At 44.9% G+C, this 18295-nt stretch overlaps 5 protein-coding genes and 1 non-coding gene across 7 annotated transcripts; 2 read left to right on the top strand and 4 right to left on the bottom strand.

Moving 5' to 3' along the window:
• Window positions 1-1288: 1288 nt before the first annotated feature.
• On the bottom strand, window positions 1289-2547 carry LOC135426733 (methylglutaconyl-CoA hydratase, mitochondrial). Its single transcript, XM_064679997.1, has 2 exons — window positions 2127-2547; window positions 1289-1982 (listed from the first exon to the last, which is right to left on the bottom strand). The coding sequence occupies exons 1-2, from the start codon at window positions 2452-2454 to the stop codon at window positions 1405-1407; spliced, it is 906 nt and encodes a 301-aa protein (XP_064536067.1). The 5' UTR covers window positions 2455-2547; the 3' UTR covers window positions 1289-1404.
• On the bottom strand, window positions 2052-2123 carry TRNAA-UGC (transfer RNA alanine (anticodon UGC)). Its single transcript has one exon. It is a non-coding gene; the product is annotated as a tRNA-Ala (tRNA).
• A 365-nt stretch (window positions 2548-2912) lies between the features above and the next one.
• ZnT49B (Zinc transporter 49B) lies at window positions 2913-6086 on the top strand. Its single transcript, XM_064679889.1, has 8 exons — window positions 2913-3186; window positions 3245-4184; window positions 4247-4373; window positions 4429-4835; window positions 4889-5217; window positions 5268-5342; window positions 5404-5517; window positions 5581-6086. The coding sequence occupies exons 2-8, from the start codon at window positions 3281-3283 to the stop codon at window positions 5623-5625; spliced, it is 2001 nt and encodes a 666-aa protein (XP_064535959.1). The 5' UTR covers window positions 2913-3186; window positions 3245-3280; the 3' UTR covers window positions 5626-6086.
• A 336-nt stretch (window positions 6087-6422) lies between these two features.
• On the top strand, window positions 6423-10503 carry LOC135426730 (arylsulfatase B). Its single transcript, XM_064679994.1, has 8 exons — window positions 6423-6658; window positions 7825-7951; window positions 8017-8176; window positions 8234-8321; window positions 8459-8850; window positions 8920-9670; window positions 9728-10138; window positions 10260-10503. The coding sequence occupies exons 2-7, from the start codon at window positions 7835-7837 to the stop codon at window positions 9888-9890; spliced, it is 1671 nt and encodes a 556-aa protein (XP_064536064.1). The 5' UTR covers window positions 6423-6658; window positions 7825-7834; the 3' UTR covers window positions 9891-10138; window positions 10260-10503.
• resilin lies at window positions 10470-13170 on the bottom strand. 2 transcript variants are annotated; one of them, XM_064679992.1, is made up of 3 exons: window positions 12046-13170; window positions 11642-11776; window positions 10470-11539 (listed from the first exon to the last, which is right to left on the bottom strand). In XM_064679992.1, exons 1-3 carry the CDS (start codon window positions 13120-13122, stop codon window positions 10862-10864), a joined length of 1890 nt encoding a protein of 629 aa, XP_064536062.1. In that variant the 5' UTR covers window positions 13123-13170; the 3' UTR covers window positions 10470-10861. The 2 variants fall into 2 exon arrangements, with proteins under 2 accessions (XP_064536062.1, XP_064536061.1); XM_064679991.1 differs by lacking the exon at window positions 11642-11776 and having other exon boundaries at window positions 12046-13168.
• A 3156-nt stretch (window positions 13171-16326) lies between these two features.
• On the bottom strand, window positions 16327-17175 carry Vkor (Vitamin-K epoxide reductase). Its single transcript, XM_064679995.1, has 3 exons — window positions 16895-17175; window positions 16721-16833; window positions 16327-16652 (listed from the first exon to the last, which is right to left on the bottom strand). The coding sequence occupies exons 1-3, from the start codon at window positions 17098-17100 to the stop codon at window positions 16441-16443; spliced, it is 531 nt and encodes a 176-aa protein (XP_064536065.1). The 5' UTR covers window positions 17101-17175; the 3' UTR covers window positions 16327-16440.
• Between the last annotated feature and the right edge of the window lie 1120 nt (window positions 17176-18295).

The following is an 18295-nucleotide window of genomic DNA, read 5'->3' as shown; positions in this document are numbered from 1 at the left end:
TTTTCTGTCCAGTTCGAGCTCATCAACCGTGTGTCTAGGCAATTAATTCATTAATTGATTAGTATGCAAAGTGCGCTTGGCATTAGTTGTCTTTAGATTGTCGCATCTGATTCGCCAAATGACCGATACTGAGTCAGCTGCGGAGTCAAGTCTAAAATACTTAAAACACACACACTTCGCATCCAGTCAAGAGCCGCGGCTACTGACCTTGCATGATGTCAAACACGGTGTTGCATGTTAATTGAATGGGCGTTTGATGTCTACCCCGTAGCCTGCCCCTTGGCAGGGCATTATGCGGCATCTAGGCGTGGCAAGTGGGTCAGCTGCTGTGGGTGACAAGCGGCGGCTAGTCAATAATTATGACAGCTGCCTCCTTGAGCGGCTGCGTCTGCGTCTGCCGTCGACAAGCGGCACGCACCCGCATTGCTTTTTGTTTTAACTACCAGTTAACGCCTTTCATTCAGTATATTTTTGTTTATATAAAAGCGTGTTTATTTTGTTTTGGCGAAACAAAAGCTCATTGTTTGCGCCGGCACTTAAAAAGTAACTGAATAGCTGAAAAAAACTAAATTAAATACGCTTACACATAAATATAGTATATATAGTATGTACATGCACAATGTTCCAATAAATGACTTTACTCAGTCAATCTGAAGTTATGGAATGCGCTTGTCTGGCGCTTTCTAAACAATTCTCAATACATTTCTATAGAAATGACAATTTCCGCATAGGCGGAGATATTTTTTGCATGTAAGTCGGATTTGCTTTGTGGGAACATAAATCACATGAACAGTCAAGCTGGGATTTAATAGCAGCAATTAGCATTCAACATGACTAACTGCAGCAACAATTGGGATCCACGTCATCCGAGTAGCATGAAGAAACAGTTATCTTTGGGAGTGTCGAAAATTAAATACCCTTACAGAATATACATATAACCAAAAAGCCGGGCCAAGTTTTTTTCCCCAATTTAAGAGAATACTTTTCTATTCAATTTATCATCCTTGAGAAATGGAATATTATATACATAGCTCTATTCCTTCTTAACATAGTATATTATGCTGCCATGCTGATAAGATTTGGACTATTATATATCACTATATTCACTCGACTGTTTGACAAATATCAAGAAGATAAAAACTTATGGCATTGGCAGATATCTTCCTCTATGCTTAACAAAATGCATGAAGAAATTTGGGCTACCCTCAGCAAGTGTATAACTACTAATTACTAGCAAGCCGACAGCTTAATAGAAATACGATCTTCAACTAGCACTAGTATAAAGCACTACGTTTGCATTAGTTATTATTTAAATTCATTTAAAAAAATAACAGACAAAATAGTTGAATAACAATCTAATAAATGCTCTGCTTTGGCTTAGAGCCAACCTCTGTTAGGTCAAGCCTATTCGCCCTTGTAGACAGGCTTGCGTTTCTCGGCAAAAGCTGCCAGTCCTTCCAGACGATCCTTGGTGGGTATGACCTGTGCATAGCACACCTCCTCGATTGAGTAGCCTGTATTTAGATCCACCTGCATGCCCTTGTCTATGGCCAGTTTGGCCATGCGCACGCCCACCGGCCCGTTGGGCAGTATTTCCTCGGCCAGCTTGACAGCCTGCTGATAAGCCGCATCCTTTGTTTCATTCTGCTCCACTACATGATTGACCAGACCCAGTTGCTTGGCCTCGGTGCCGTCCAGTACGCGAGCTGTGAATATTAGCTCCTTGGCCAGTGCGGGTGAGAGTATGCGGGGTAAACGCTGAGTGCCACCAGCGCCCGGTATAATAGCCAGTCGCGTCTCCACAAGACCCATCTTTGCATTCGTGGCAGCTGTGCGTATGTCACAGGCCAGGGCCATTTCTAGGCCGCCGCCCAAGGCAGCGCCATCGAGGGCCGCAATTACAGGCATAGGCAGCTGCTCGATGCTAATGAGCAGGCCACGCAGCTGGGTCACAAATTCACTGGTCTCCTCTGTGGTCATACCTGGCAACAAAAATAATTAATTCAATATAAAAAAATATTAAATAAAGAAATATATAAAAAGTAAGCTGCTGGAGATGCCGGGGATTGAACCCGGGGCCTTTCACATGCAAAGCGAACGCTCTACCACTGAGCTACATCCCCTACCTCTACGTTCTTTCAAATCGGCCCCAGCACAAAAGATGCCTGGTGTGAGACTGCGCAGCACAACTACTCTAGAGCCGTTGTCCCGCTTGATTTCCTGCAGAATATCCGTGAATGTGTTAACCAGGCCACGACTGAAGGCATTTTTCGCAGCCGGCCTATTTAGTCCCAACACTGTTATGCCCTTCTGGTTGCCTTCCAGGCGCTCCACTAGCACTTCGCTGCCGTCACCCAAAATCGTGTCTTTGGAGTAGCAACATCTGCTTGCAGCTTTCAGGGGCAGCGTATTACGCGTTATGAGTTTTGCAGCACGTTGTAGTAGCAGCGACATTTGTTAACAACAAAAATCAATAAATTAAATTCAGAACGAAAAAAATTATGGTTACAAAACCGGCAGTGGCTAAGAAGCGCGACAGGGAACAAAACACCAGATTATAGAAAACTGATGAGTCGACGGTTGAATACCCTCTGTATCAGGCATTTGTTAGGCATCATAATTATTCTATTAACTAAAATATATAGTTGCTAATGCATAGACCTAACCAATGCTAACCAACGCCAACAATTCCTTAAATATCTAATACAATATATAAGCCACATCTGAACATCTGAATACTTAAAATAAAAATAAATAAATATTTAAGTTCATAGTGCATAATAGCATTCGTTACAACATTAAACCTATGCCTCAGGCATAAGTATACGACGAACAGCTGTTGCGGCAGTGTTGGCAAACATTAGCATCTAGTGCATATGGCAGTTATCGATAGTCGATATAATTTTTTCTTTAGCTAAAACAACAGCCGGGAGCTTCTAAATTATATTTAGCCACTTAAATTTTGTAAATTGAACGCAACAAGCAGAAAAGTAAGTGCAAAATTTTGGCATTGACAACTACTGCAGCGTACTTGGCACATTTCCATTCCAATTGATCACCAGTAGCAACAAGCAAAGTCCACAAATAAGAATACATACACTCTGCATGACGTAGTCCGCCGAAAAGTGAAACGGCAACAAACACGAAACGACATCAACAGATTGAAATCTGTGAACTGTGCGCTGCGTAAGTGACATATATAGTCATGAACCTCAACCTGATTCTTATAGCTATTGCTTTTTAGAACATTTAGCCAGCTGATTTTGGTGGCGGCTGCAGCATGTTGATGCGCGGCGTGTTGCTGTTGCATCGCAAACAACAACAGTTCACGCGAGCCGCTAGCTTATGGGGGCGCCAACATGTACACTTTGGCTCCTGGTCCTATGGCCTGCAATGCAATGAGTGCGCGACGCTGCGTCTACAAGCACGCAGTCGCCTGGGTGGAGGAGGAGGAGGAGAAGTCAACACCAATTTTTGGTCCATGCAGGTGCGCTGCACCGCAAGCGGTGAAAAGGGGCATGATCTTAAAGATCTGACCTTGGAGGCTTCTGCCGAAAAATCTGAACAGAAAAAGCTAGACGACAAAGATAAAAAAATGCCCGTCGTACAGACGAAGAACTTTGAAATTAAAACCTCCAAGGGCATACTCTCAATTACCACGACTATTGAGGACTCGAAGATCAATGAAATTGTATTCGAAAAGACGGAATTGTCGCCGGTGGCCAAGCTTAACGAACCCGCCATAAACGTAATGCCCATGTCGAATACATCAGGCATGGAAAAGGCCACACCGCCATCCAGCGCACCATCTCCACCAGCGCCAACCGCTATTGCGCTGCTGCGCAAGGATGGTGTAGAAAGAGCGCCAACTGCGTCGTCAGTGCCACCAGCGCCATCAGTGACCACCACGCCGACGCCAAAGCGACCGCGTTTTGATTACCGTATGTCACTGGAGCGGAATTTTGTGACTCCCGCGCGCGCCTTATCTGATTTCATGCTAACCATCTCGGATCTGGAGAAACTGCCCAAAATCAAGCGCCGCTCGCCCTACGAACAGGAACCGCCCATGACCGTTTACTGGCGACGCGATGTCGAGGCCAAAGCGCTGGAAGTGTGGGGCTCGAAGGAAGGCATTGTTCGGGAACGACTCAAGCGCGAGGTGGAGCGCAAACAGTATCAGCAGAGTAAGTTCATCTCTGTTGACAGAGGTCAGGAAACAATGCGACGCTAATGTATACGAACATAGATGTGTTTACGGTGAAGCGTCGCCTGCGCGACTATCGACGAGAGGTGGGCTCACGCACCAAGGGGCTGGCAGATAATAATACGAATGCGGAGAAGTCTGGTCAAGTGGTGGCCACGGCCATTGCTATGTGAGTGCATTAATAATTTATTTTAACTTGTTGACTTATCCATTTACATTTTCAGCAATGCAGCCAATCTGCTGTTTAAGACAGGCGGATGGATGTATAGCGGATCGCACAGCATGTTTGCGGAGGTCATACACTCGCTGGCAGATCTGATCAATCAGCTAATACTGGCGTTTGGCATCTACAAGTCATCACAGTTACCCGATACGGATCATCCCTATGGCTATATGAACATGCGCTACGTCTCATCACTCATCTCTGGCGTTGGCATCTTCTGCGTGGGCAGCGGCTTATCCATCTACCATGGCATCGAGGGCATTCTTCATCCGCAGCCCATCACAGATCTTTTTTGGGTTTATTGTATACTCGCAGGCTCGCTTGTTTCCGAGGGCGCCACGCTCATGGTGGCCATCAATGAATTGAAGCGTTCAGCAAAAGTAAATAATATGAGCTTCAAAGATTATGGTAGGCATTTCTCCATATTAGCTACGCAATCCTTTGAGAATTTTGATTTGCAGTAATTGCCGGCAAGGATCCCTGCGTAAATGTGGTGCTTTGCGAAGATGCTGCAGCTGTGGCTGGTGTCATGATTGCTGCCGGCTGCATGGGCCTGAGCAGCTACACAGGCTCCCATATATTTGATGCGGCTGGTTCTTTAGCTATTGGTGCGCTGTTGGGTGCTGTTGCTTCCTTTATTATATACACAAATGCCAATGCGCTGGTCGGCGTCTCCATATCCATGGATCGTTTGGAGAAGATCAATGCAGCCCTAGAGGCTGATGTGATGATTCGCGCTATTTACGATGTCAAAGGCATAGACATTGGCAATGGTCGAGTGCGATATAAGGTTGGTAAAAGGATGCTTTGAAACCCCCATTAATAGATTTGTTTGTACAGGCTGAGCTAGACTTTGATGGACGCGAACTGACGCGTTCGTATTTGGACAAACAAGATTTGAACAAGTTGCTAGCGGTATGTAAATATTGAAAATAATATCATGTTTCTGGTATGCAATAAATAGTCTATTTTTCAGATTGTGCGAGGCTTTCGTAATGTCGATGATCTGGAGGGTTTCTTGCTCGACCAGGGAGAAAGCATTGTGGACCTGATGGGTGGAGAAATTGATCGCATCGAAATGAATTTGCGGGTGAGCTTAAATTATTTTTTAATCTTTTATACCTGCTGAAAACAATCGTTTGTTTTTGTCTAGACACATTTTCCAGAAATACGTCACGTCGATCTTGAAATACTCTAAAGATTCTCCTGTTGGCTGCTACTGTAATAATACATTGGCTTGGACGTGCTGGAATGTATTTCCCCTAAAAGCTCTCAATCAAAATTGCCTGTGTAATGTTTCTAATTATTTCGATAGTGTACATTTGTGTACAATAGTGTGTCGTGTTGGCCAATTTTAAGTTTGGTATATAATGTCCGGCTGTTTTTAAAATTTCTCGTGTAGGTTATGAAAATCGCAAACAAAACTTAACTATAGCTAAAATTGGCAGTGGTTATTTAAGTGTACAGCCTTAGGCTTATATTCTCATATTCTGATCTTAAATGCGTGCTTAAAAGATTTAACACTTACTTGGTATGTAAGTTCATAATTTAAATTTATTACGTTTGCTCATCAGATGACTTAAATATTGAGAAAACTGCACTTAAACTTTACCGAAAATTCTTCTATGTATTTTAATAAAGAAAAATTATAATGTTTAATTGCAATTTGTTATTGTTGGTTGAAAACATAAACAAAAATGTATTTATTGAGAATGTCTGGCAACGCCGTTGTCGCGCTCTCACTGCGTGTTGTGCCTGGTTGGCTCTCTGTTTACATATCGAACTTGAAGCTGTCGCTGTCGCTGTTGACGGCGCATTTCACAGCGCATGCGACTTTCGCTGTTTATCGTTTGCTGAGAGAGAGGGTCAGCGACGCCGGCGCAGACAACAGCGCGGTAAGCGTTAAAGAGCGGCCAACGTTTGGTCAGTCGCATTTGGCACGTGCTGAGAAGCGGTTTGAATCTGCGCTCATTTTTTAAATTAATTTTGGCGCTAAAATAGAAAATGAAAGATATATAAAAAAGAGTTTTAAGTGCGTGCAGTGCTCATAAATTAAATCAATTGTTTGCACGCGCGCCTCTTAACGCCTCATTATAATTTGCTAAAAAAAATTAATACTGAAAGTATTTGTGTTTGTGCATAAATGATAAAGAGCTGGCATTGTTTATCATAAATGTGGTCAAGTAAAACGAAATTCATGGGATAAGTTATTTAAACAAAACATTATAGGGGTGAGTCAAATATTTAAAATTTTTATAATATATTAATACGTAAGCTTTATTTGAGTAACTGGGTTTATCTTTCGACAAATTGATCTGTACAGTTAAATCTTCCTCCAGGGAACACACACGGCTTTTGGGCTCCGTCCTGCTCAACTAATTCGATTAAGATTTGCTTGTTGCCTTCTGGCGGCTGTCCGTTCGCAGAGCTTTCACTGTATGCCCATTGTCTGGTCTGGTTGCCAACTGTTGGTCAGTTATTTGACCCACTAATGAGGAAAAGGGTCGACAAACCCCACGTTCAATTCACATGCTAATTAGCTGTTGGCAGCGTCAGCCACGAGTTATGCTGCCCATAAAAAATAAGCGCAATAAAAGACATTTCCATTTCGAGCTTAACTCTTCGTTCAGAGTGGATACGATATATATAGTACTTTTTAAAGTAAACATATCTATTACGCAATTGAATGTCGGCTCGCACACAGACATTCGAGTTCACATAATAAACTTGACATTCTGCTGATTCAGTTCAGTTCCAGTTTTAGGCCCAAAGCCAAAATATGAATCGGCACTTTTTTTCGAGTTTTACTCTAATGAGAACTCAATGTCAGTCGGCAAATACAAAAGCCAATCAATTGGCAATGGCTGCAATTGCACAGACCCCAGCACCAAGATGTTGCTGAAATTAGCATACACAAGTATGTGTATCTAGCAAATATAAACCCGCATTCGAGTCTCGAGAGTGCAGCGTAATTAGTCAACTAATGAGCTCTAATCGTTGCAAGCGCATAAGCCCTGCCCCATTCCCATTGCAGTGTCCTAGTCGAATGCGCCAGACTAGAAGTTACCCTATACTTCTGCGCCAAGAAGAGAAGTGGTTGAGGTATCTAGTAAAAATATATAGTAACAGTCTGTGTAGATGTGCAGAAATCTATAGTTCTTAAAATGTGCCAGATATAGTTTGAAGTCTGAGGCTGGAATTTGATACTTGTTAATTTTCAAGAAAACGGAGGAAATCAACCAACATATAAAGTAATCAGACATGTCTATCAGCGCAGAAGTTGATGCTGATCCATATTCTATATCCTTTATATGCTCAAAGCAGCCATTTCCTTCGTATATGTATATTCCACCAACTTTATGATGCCCTTTCTTTTGTTCATTTGCCATGAGTACAGGGTATAAACAATGCAAATGAGGCAACTATTCAATATGCAACTCCATCTTCAGCTGCATCTATGTTTGCTGCTCATCAGCTATGTCGTTGCACAGCCGCACATCATCTTTATTCTGGCGGATGATCTGGTAAGTGAGCTTAACCAGAGTCATGCCAATTATTTCTTTTTGATTTGCCGCTCTGTTTTTTATAGGGTTTCAATGATGTGGGCTTCCGTGGCTCGGCGCAGATTCCCACGCCCAATATCGATGCATTGGCCTATTCGGGTCTCATACTGAATCGCTACTACGTCAATCCAATTTGCACGCCCTCACGCTCAGCGCTCATGACGGGCAAATATCCCATACACACAGGTGAGTTTATTTAAATTCAGGCTTAAGCTGATTTCTTAGCCCCCAATTCTCGTGCAGGCATGCAACATACGGTGCTCTTTGCCGCTGAGCCGCGCGGCCTGCCTTTGGATCTGAAAATACTGCCGCAATATCTCAACGATTTGGGGTAAGTTTTCACAGAGTTGACCTTGACCTTTTGGCTCAATTAAGTGGCTTACCTTTCAATTCGGCTCTTGAGCTCGTAAGAAGTCAAGCTTTGTTTCTTAATACAGCAATAATACAAATTCCTTTCATTCCTTGCAGCTACACCTCTCACATTGCTGGCAAGTGGCATTTGGGCCACTGGCAGCGTGTTTATACCCCGCTCTATCGTGGCTTTAGCAGCCATGTGGGCTACTGGTCGGGCCACCATGATTACAATGATCACACAGCTGTGGAGCATGGCTACTGGGGCCTGGACATGCGCAATGGCACTGAGGTGGCCTACGATCTGCATGGACAATACAGCACGGATGTGATTACTCAGCATTCGCTGAATGTGATATCCAAACACAACGCCACCAAGGGTCCGCTGTTCCTCTACGTGGCGCATGCGGCGGTGCATTCGGGCAATCCCTACAATCCGCTGCCCGTCAAGGATGACGCTGTGCGTAGACTGGACACGATTCAACACTATAAACGACGCAAATATGCGGGTGGGTTGGACTTGCATTTCTTATAATATGCTTGTCGAAATTATTATAATTTTTTTGTTTTTGTTTTAGCCTTAGTCACCGCCTTGGATGAGTCCGTGGGCAAAATTGTGGAGCAGCTGCGCAAATCTCGCATGTTGGAGAATTCCATTATCGTCTTCTCCACGGATAATGGCGGCCCAGCGGAGGGCTTCAATTCCAACTTTGCTTCCAACTATCCCCTGCGTGGTGTTAAGAACACGCTCTGGGAGGGCGGTGTGCGTGGTGCGGCGCTTGTTTGGTCGCCGCAACTGACCAAACGCCCGCGCACAGCGGAGCAGACCATGCACATTGTGGACTGGTTGCCCACGCTGGTGGAAGCGGCGGGCGGTGAGGCGGCGCTCGTAAGGCTGGGCACAGCTAAGCTGGATGGCATAAGCCTGTGGCAGGCGCTGCTAAAGAACGAGACATCTCCGCGCAAGAGCGTGCTGCACAACATAGACGACATCTGGGGCAGCGCCGCGCTCAGCATGGGCGACTGGAAGCTGGTCAAGGGCACCAACTACAATGGCTCCTGGGATGGCTGGTATGGGCCGGCGGGCATGCGCAATCCGCACGACTATGATTGGCAATCGGTGGCGAAGAGTGCCACCGGCCAGGCCATGCAGCAGCTGAAAATGTTGCCCAAAACTGCGGATATGATACGCCTGCGCGAAGCAGCCAACGTCATCTGCACGGATCCCAAGCCAAAGGATGCAGCAGATATTGCCTGCAATCCCTTAATCGAGCCCTGTCTCTTCAATGTGCGCGATGATCCCTGCGAGCAGCGCAATCAGGCCAAGCAGTGAGTATGGCTATCACTACAATTAAAATGTAAATAAATTCCCAATCTTTGTGTCAGGCATCCCAAGGTGCTGGAGCTCTTGCTGAAGGAGCTGCAGCTGCTTAATGCCACCGCAGTGCCACCTGCCAATAAGCCCGATGATCCGCGCGCCGATCCACGCCTCTGGAATCATACCTGGACCAATTTCGGTGATTATATTGAAACAAATGACTGTATTTAAGAAATGTTAATTAAAAGCTTTAGTTTTATGTTGAGAAATTAAAGTAGGCAATGATCTAAAGGGTTTTTAAATGCTCGGAATTGAGGAATATTTTAGAGATCCAGGTTCATTCGACTTATGGTGAATAAGTGTTGCCAGAGATTTTCGCTGTTCTCAAGTACAAAATGACAAACAACTGTGTTCACAATTCAAGCCTTAAAGAAAGCCAAATCCACTCAGATTCTTTATATCCTTTATTTGCATTTAAGGTATCCTCGTAGACTTGCGATCTGTTGTAGGATCATAATATCTGCAATTTTTAACAAGCTTCAGCAGGCTTTTAAGAAAACACGTTCTATAGCAACATTAATCTTCTAATGTATTTTTAAGATTTTAATGTAGAATAGCCAAAAAGATTACGAGTTCATGTTATCTTTTGAGTGTTCTGCATTGGAGGAGATCAATGATGGGAACTTGATGAACTCGAATTATGCTTTTCAAATATAAAAACAGTCGCCGTTCTTGAATAATCCTCAAATCCGAGCTTCTGCCAATTCAAGATAGTTTTTTTTTATAAAAATATGTCTTTATTTCGTCACATACTTATTGGCAATCAATTCTTATATTTAACAAATCTTGATTTGTATATCTTCTCCTTCATTCCATTATTTTTTTTTTTGGGTTCTTTGCCGCTTGTGAGCAGAATGTTTTTTTTTCTCATATGCAACTACAACAAGTTGAGCTTAGCCTAAGTGAAGTCAAAGTTTGGATGAGGAAATATTGTGTTGGAAGAGATAGTATGAGATAGCGTGAGATGTGTATAGAGTACAGTGTGGGGCGATAGATCTGGTGAATCCGTTAAGCGGGTAACGGTAACTAGTTCATAGTTCTAAGGTGTCTCTTAAGTTCTAGATATTGTTCTACGTCTTTCCATAACTCGTCTGAAATGCTAGCTAGTGTGTCTCATATTCGGTGGTCGTTGGTCCTAGTATCTAGTATCTGTAGCCGCTGCCATCGTTGTCGCCATTCTGGCCACCGGGTCCGAAGTTGCCATTGCCGTTGCGTCCCTGGCCTGGCTTGCCGCTGGAGTATCCCCGACCGTCCGTGTTGTCTTGTCCAAAGCCGCCATCTTGACCGTTGGGACGGCCACTCGAGTAACCCTGGCCATCACCACCGTCCTGGCCAATCACGCGTCCTCCGATGATTACACGGCCACCGTCGGAGCCACCATTGCCGCCTGGACGACCGCCGGAGTAGCCATTTTGACCTAAATCTTGACCACCGGGACGACCGCCGGAGTAACCATTCTGACCCAGATCCTGACCACCGGGACGACCGCCGGAGTAACCATTTTGACCCAGATCCTGACCACCTGGACGACCGCCGGAGTAGCCATTTTGTCCCAAGTCTTGACCGCCGGGACGACCACCAGAGTAACCATTCTGACCCAAATCCTGACCGCCTGGACGTCCGTTCGAGTAACCACCCTGGCCCAGATCCTGACCACCTGGACGACCGCTGGAGTAACCATTCTGACCCAAATCCTGACCGCCAGGACCGCCAGCTCCACCAGGACCGCCAGCACCACCAGGACCACCATTGCCATTGGCATCGCCCTCGTAGCGTACCTGTGGACGGAAGCCCTGCTGATCCGCCTCGTATTCGACAATCTGTAAGAGAACAAGAAAGAGGCAAGGATTAGCTACGTTCGTAGTGGCATTCTTTGTCCTGTTTCCCCAGCGTTCACTCAGCTAGATGACCAGCTCGCTTACTTGCTTCCTTCCATCGGGCAACAGAACATTGTACTGGCCGGTGGTAAAGTCACCGTCGCGCATCTCTGAATGCCCAAATGAGAGCCCACTTGGAGCGTCCTCAACTTGGTAATTAAATTCGTATTTAGCTGGCTCCTACGGGGCAGCGAGAGAGCGTGTGGAGAGAGAAAGAGAGAGACAGATAGAGACAGTTCAAGATAGAGTTAAGTGAGAGATAGGAGTGAGATTAAGAGATAGCGAGAGAGAGAGAGAGGCGCAAGCAATTCGGAGCGGTGCAAGAGATCAGAGCGTGCTGTGCAGCATGGGCAGGGAAGCGTTCAGCTCCAGGCGAGCTTATCTTTGTTCGTGTGTGCGTGTGTGGAAGGAGCCAAGTAAGAACCCAGGTCAAACAATGTGCTACTTACATCGTTGTCATAGTCACCACCAGCACCAGCACCAGCACCAGCACCGGGGCCACCAGCGCCGCCGGCGCCAGCACCTGATGCGGGAGGACCATATGAGTCGGAGGGTTTGCCACCAAAACCACCCTGTCCTTGACCCTGACCGGGCGCGCCGTAGCTGCTCGATGGACGACCATTGCCATTACCAGCACCGGGAGCACCATATGTATCCGAGGGTTTGCCACCAAAACCACCTTGTCCTTGGCCAGGTGCACCATAGCTGCTCGAGGGACGTCCGTTACCGTTGCCGTTGCCAGCACCTGGAGCGCCGTATGTGTCCGAAGGTTTGCCACCAAATCCGCCTTGTCCCTGGCCAGGTGCACCATAGCTGCTTGAGGGACGTCCATTGCCGTTGCCAGCACCCGGAGCACCATAGCTATCTGAGGGTTTGCCACCAAAACCACCCTGTCCTTGACCCTGACCAGGAGCACCATAGCTGCTCGAAGGACGTCCGTTGCCGTTGCCGTTGCCAGCACCAGGAGCACCATAAGAATCTGAGGGTTTACCACCAATTCCACCTTGTCCCTGACCAGGCGCGCCATAGCTGCTTGAGGGACGTCCATTGCCGTTGCCAGCACCAGGAGCACCATAGGTATCCGAGGGCTTGCCGCCGAATCCGCCTTGTCCCTGACCAGGGGCGCCATAGCTGCTCGAAGGACGCCCGCCGAAACCGCCTTGTCCTTGCCCCTGTCCGGGTGCACCGTAGCTGCTCGAGGGACGACCGTTGCCGTTGCCATTGCCAGCACCAGGAGCGCCATAAGTGTCCGAGGGTTTGCCGCCAAAGCCACCCTGTCCCTGTCCCTGACCAGGAGCACCGTAGCTGCTCGAGGGACGTCCGTTGCCGTTGCCGTTGCCAGCACCAGGAGCACCATAGCTATCCGAGGGTTTGCCGCCAAAGCCACCCTGTCCCTGTCCCTGTCCCTGACCCGGCGCACCGTAGCTATCACCGGGCGAGGGCGGCAGATATGAGTTCACTGGCGGCTCGGGGCGTGCCAGCACCGCCGCCGTCAACAACAGCGTTAGGCCAAATAACTTGAACATATTCCACGTGAGAACTTGGGAACTTGGTTGACTTTTTTGTTTTGTTTTTTGGATATTTGCGCCACGAAGCAGCGCCAAATTCTGACTGATCTCAATGTGGAGCCACTGCGCATATTTATATGAAACGCTCGACGTGCGCTGCTCTCCAATTGCAGCAAACGAAACTGAAAGTCGAGGATGCACAAACACACACTCACACACACGTACACAGAGTCTGAGGCAGGGACAGAGGTAGAGTCGTTTATGAGTTGATGTCGCTCGGCTCATCTGGCGTTGGCTGCTTGCCGCTTGCTGCTGGCTGTTGGCTGCTGGCTGCTACGTGTGGCAACCGCAGCTGCCACATACGATCATCTTCACAGCGCCAACTCAGCTGCAGTTACACTTTGGAGCTGCATTGTTGCAGTTGTTATACCCTGTGCCCATTGGAAATGCCCAAAAAGGGGCATAATAAAGTTGTGGAAAGTGAGGCAACAGGCAGAAGCAGGCAGCGTCGAGTTCATAAATTGTTGGACATGTCTAGATCAGTATGTCAGTCAGAACGCATCGGTATTAGAACGAATCGAAAGTAAACATGGTAAGTAGGCTCTACTATAGCATTTATAATCAAAATGTGCTTCTAATTCTGGTTAGCTGACCTCATAAGACCGAAATCGATAAATATCGACATCAAGTTTTAATGTGAAAAGGCTTAACTTGTTTATTTTGGAAGTCAGCGAAATTATCTGTTGCACGCGCAGCTTGAATTTAGTTCAAATTATCGCTAGCTGACATTACTGGCTTAACATCGATAAATATCGATACATAATTTAGATATTCATGGGTATATTTTGTGTATTTGAGGAACGAGCGACATCACCAGTAGCACGCCAAGTGCTTAGCTTGTAAATTGTTTCATACCGTCGCTAATTGACTTTATTAGCTCGAAATCGATAAATATCGATAGCTAACTTCGATATTTTAAAGCATATCTAACATATTTTAGGAGCTAGCGCAGTTTAAATGTAGTTGTTTAGTTGTAGTTGTTTAAAATTGTCACATAAATCGAACAGCAAACAAAATAGTTATTCAATAAGAACAGGGTATTTTTTGGTCGATCACTCTTTTATGCTGTTGTTGTTGCTGTTCTATCGCCGCCTGCCAGAAAAATCTCAATCTCAATCAGCGGCGCTCTGCTCTGGCTTAGATGGTTGCGATTGTTTGTCGGATGAGCTTCACCTCCGGCTCTGCTGGTTGCCACGCGGCTGATTCGCCTTCTTTTGGCTGCACATCATTTGGCGAGTGATTGTGTTTGTTGTCGTTGTTGTCTTTGTTGTTGTTGCCCACCGCCCCCTCTTTACCATGCCAGAGTGTTACATACGTTGGCGCAAAGTAGTCTACTCCGTCGCTGGGTGAATGTTTTTTCAGCCATGTTTGCCACACAACGTCGCAGCCAGACTTCCCCTCAGCTGCCGCTGTCGGTCCCAGCCTGTTGCCGTTTTGCGTTTTGTTTGCCTTGTCAAAATTGAAGAAGATCGTGCCACAGGCGACCCCAATTGGGAGTATATGAGGAGCCCTGGAGAGTGCCGCACATGTGTGTACCGATCACAATCGATGGATCGTTTATGAAGGCGCAATTGAAATGCGTTTGATGGGCTTTTAGCATAAGTCTCGGCAACAATTTGTAGCGCCTGGCTGAAAAGATCGTCTCGATATGAATCGAATTATTCAGCTGTCAAGCGATTGAAGTAGATATAGCTTGAGTAATATATATGCATATTTTGGAGGTTAGAATTTGATTGATAACTAAGCATAAAGATTGCGATTAATCGGTTTCCATAGAAGAGGCCAAGTCATCCTTCAAAACCTATATCAAAGGCATTAGATAGACAACTTAGAAAATGAAAGCTATTAAAACTTTAATCTGATGTTGTTAACGGGCTATCGTCGTAAATCAAAATCTTAATGTAAAGTGATTCGTAGAGAGGGCTTAAAACATATACATAAAGATATCTAAACAGATCAAAAGTTGGGATAAGTGGTCATCAACTATAAACAGATGTGTTATCTTTAGATATTCATACCTAAAGTACTTAAAAACATATCGATTAACTATCGATTACAGTGTTAACATAGATAGAGGATCGAAAAAGGTGTTCCGTGACTGTAGATAGATGTTTAATTTATAAAAATACATTTATATTTGTTTAGAGATTGAAAGGATCGTCAAATAACCATAAATGAAGTAATTGAATAGCTATCGATTATTTATCGATTAATTGTTATCTGAAAATTATTACTGCATCATTTCCGAACGCTACCATTGTGCATCATCAAGCGATGCTTTAATTGAATCATACTTTGTAGCCCATCTAGATTTTCAATTTATGTCAAATTAATTGTGCTCAATTCTCACCTACTACCGACCATTCCAACTGAGCCGGATTCGAGCAACAACAACCCACACACAGCCATTCAGAGAGTGAGAGACAGGGGCGAACTGTAAAATTAATTGCTCAACTACGTGCTGGGAGATCCACCTCCGCATTGAGTCGCAAATGTGCAGACGTGCCGGGTGGAGTTGGGGTCAAAAGTGAGCGATTTGTAGACAAAGACCAGGCAAAAGCTACTAAAACAGAAGGCAAAAGCACTTCTTGGGTTGTGGGAGCACGTCCATGTCGGCAGCTTAACCCTCCAATGACCCACATAATTTAGCTGCTAGCGACTTGTTAAATTATCTTTAACTATTTTTACATTAATTACAAGCAGTGCATTGCAAATCCACGCAAAACTGTGGTGGTTTGAGATTCGAACCAGGGCTTGGTTTAGAGTTGAAACCAACGCTCGGTTAACAACTTAAGCGAAGGCTCCGTTCCCGGTTCAAACCAAGACTCAGTTCACATTTCAAACCAAGGCTCGATTGATAATTCAAACCACACCTCGGTTCACAGACCAAACCAAGGCTCGGTTTACGATTTAAACCAAGACTCGGATTACGTTTTAAACTAAGGCTCAGTTCGCGGTTAGAACAGACGTTTGGTTCGATTTGAGATCCTTATTATTTAATATGTTTTTTAATGTTTATCGAAAGAATTAAGTTTTTTTAAATTCACATATTTTCATTCATCAAAATAAGTTTATTTACATATTCATTGTGTTATTTTACATGTTTCATTAGATACTGAAAACATTGCAATAATATTTAAAAGTATCATAAAATACTCTTAAATATATTTTATTATTTAAAGCAGTTGGTCGGTGGTCTTTTTGCACAGCAGAAAAAAGAATTAATTAATTCCGTATTTGAAACAATAAGATTCAATGAAAAATGTGTGATATATTTCACTCGACAGCTGTTTTGATTGCATAGAGGCGCTTGTTACGTCCATAGACCTCCAGCAGGAGCAGCGTGTGCACGGCATAGATGAGCACGCAGACCAGGCAGAAGTCGTAGAGCACGAGGAGCAGCAGACCTCCAAGGTAGACGCAGAGCAGAAGGGTCAGAACTGCGGCGACCAACTGCAGCTGGCAGAGCCAACGGCGCTCGTAGAAGGCTGCAGGGGCAAAGGGGAGGGGAGGCAAAACTTCAGAATGACATCAGCAAAGGACAAACAAGACTTACAGGATAAAAATAGGAGAGTATAAAAAACGACTCCAATGGAGCCATTGGGTGGATTTAAATAATTCGTGCTTCTACCAAAAACCAGCTGCGTGAGTCCAAAGCCGCGTCCATAGCTGCAAGAAGCGCATGAAACAAGAGTCGAATGTGATTTAGTTAAACATGCAAAGGACTCACTCCGATTTGAAGACCGCGGTGCAGCTTACTCTCTCGGCCAAATCGCACATGGCCGTGTAGTTCTCGTCGTGGTCCAGCTGGATTTTCACGTACAGCGTGTAAATGGAGATGAGCAGCCCGCAAAAGCATAGCAAACGCAGGCGGGATTTAGTAGGCGTGGCTGAAGTTAACAACTGCGGCGGAGAGCTCAATTTGCTGGCACACATGCTCAGGCTGGCAAGGATAATGAGCGCAGCTGGCAGCGCACAGCACAGACAAACTGTTGCTACCCAGGGTTGCCAGGCAGTTCAAGGGGATTAAGAAAAAATGATTTGGCAATGCACCTGTGGAGAAATATTATGCTCCTGTTTATGAAGCTGACAACCCTGCTGGCAGCTGCGCAATGCCTAGGCTGCAGGACCAAAAGGTAAGCTAGCCTCGACTCTCGACTATTTATAGATGCATACATTTTGGCCTCACCCCACCCTTACCCTTCTTAAATTGTGTTGACATAAGAGCTACAGGGGATAAAAGTTGTTTGTCCCTAAAGTGGCACAGATTTGGGATGAGCGTGAAATATATGAATCTTAAAGTAAATTAAGAAAGTAAGAATATGGGGACAACAAATTATTATTGGTAATAAATATTAGATTCGATCTCGAATCCTCGTTGTTCAATTGACAATTATATGGAATATAGCTATGTATATTCGCAGGCAAGTTGTATTTTTTTAACTATATCCTCTTTTCATAATCACATTAACAATTTATAGTTTAGTTTACGGTCTAGTCATTTTTGAGTAGCAAAACGATTGAGATGGATTATTTCTATTATAGAAAGTCGTTTTGCCTTAACAAGCAAATAGTTATAATTATATATCATTAGTTTCTTAAGCCTTCATTAACCCAGAAATTTTCGGCTGTGCAAAAGTTTTCCCATGCGACATGCGATTATCTCCCTTCCCCTCTTCGTCCCTGCCCGTTGTGGCAGCTTCGCAAAACTAACTCAAATACTTAGCTGTTGATTCCAACACTCGACTTTCAGTTACGCTCCATTGCATGCATATAAAATTAGCGTCTGGGCGACATATCCCAGACTTAACAGACTTAAGAGACAGCCCAGACGAGCAGATGGAGACAAAATGCATTAGACATGAGCTCATCATGTAGTTTGTTTTTATTTTTCATTATATATATGCATATTTTTTTGGTGGTTTTCACGACACAATCTTGAGGCCTGCGCCGGCTGCTGTCCAATTCGCGCATGTCCCTTTTTAATTTATAGCCTCACGAATTTGAATTTATGTGCCAAGAGAGATGACAACCGCTTAAACTGATGTTTAAATTGAAGCTAAGGTTTGGGCAATAGCAATAATAAGAGAGAAAAGGAGCATGGACCTAACCTACAAACCAGCTGTGAACC

The sequence above is a fragment of the Drosophila montana genome, unplaced genomic scaffold (genome assembly GCF_035044405.1).
Source record: "Drosophila montana isolate Dmon_TW-CO22-7 unplaced genomic scaffold, ASM3504440v1 contig_2081_1, whole genome shotgun sequence".
Classification (NCBI taxonomy): domain Eukaryota; kingdom Metazoa; phylum Arthropoda; class Insecta; order Diptera; family Drosophilidae; genus Drosophila; species Drosophila montana.
The sequence above is the reverse complement of the archived record's forward strand: the minus strand, read 5'-3'. Positions and strand labels throughout refer to the sequence as shown.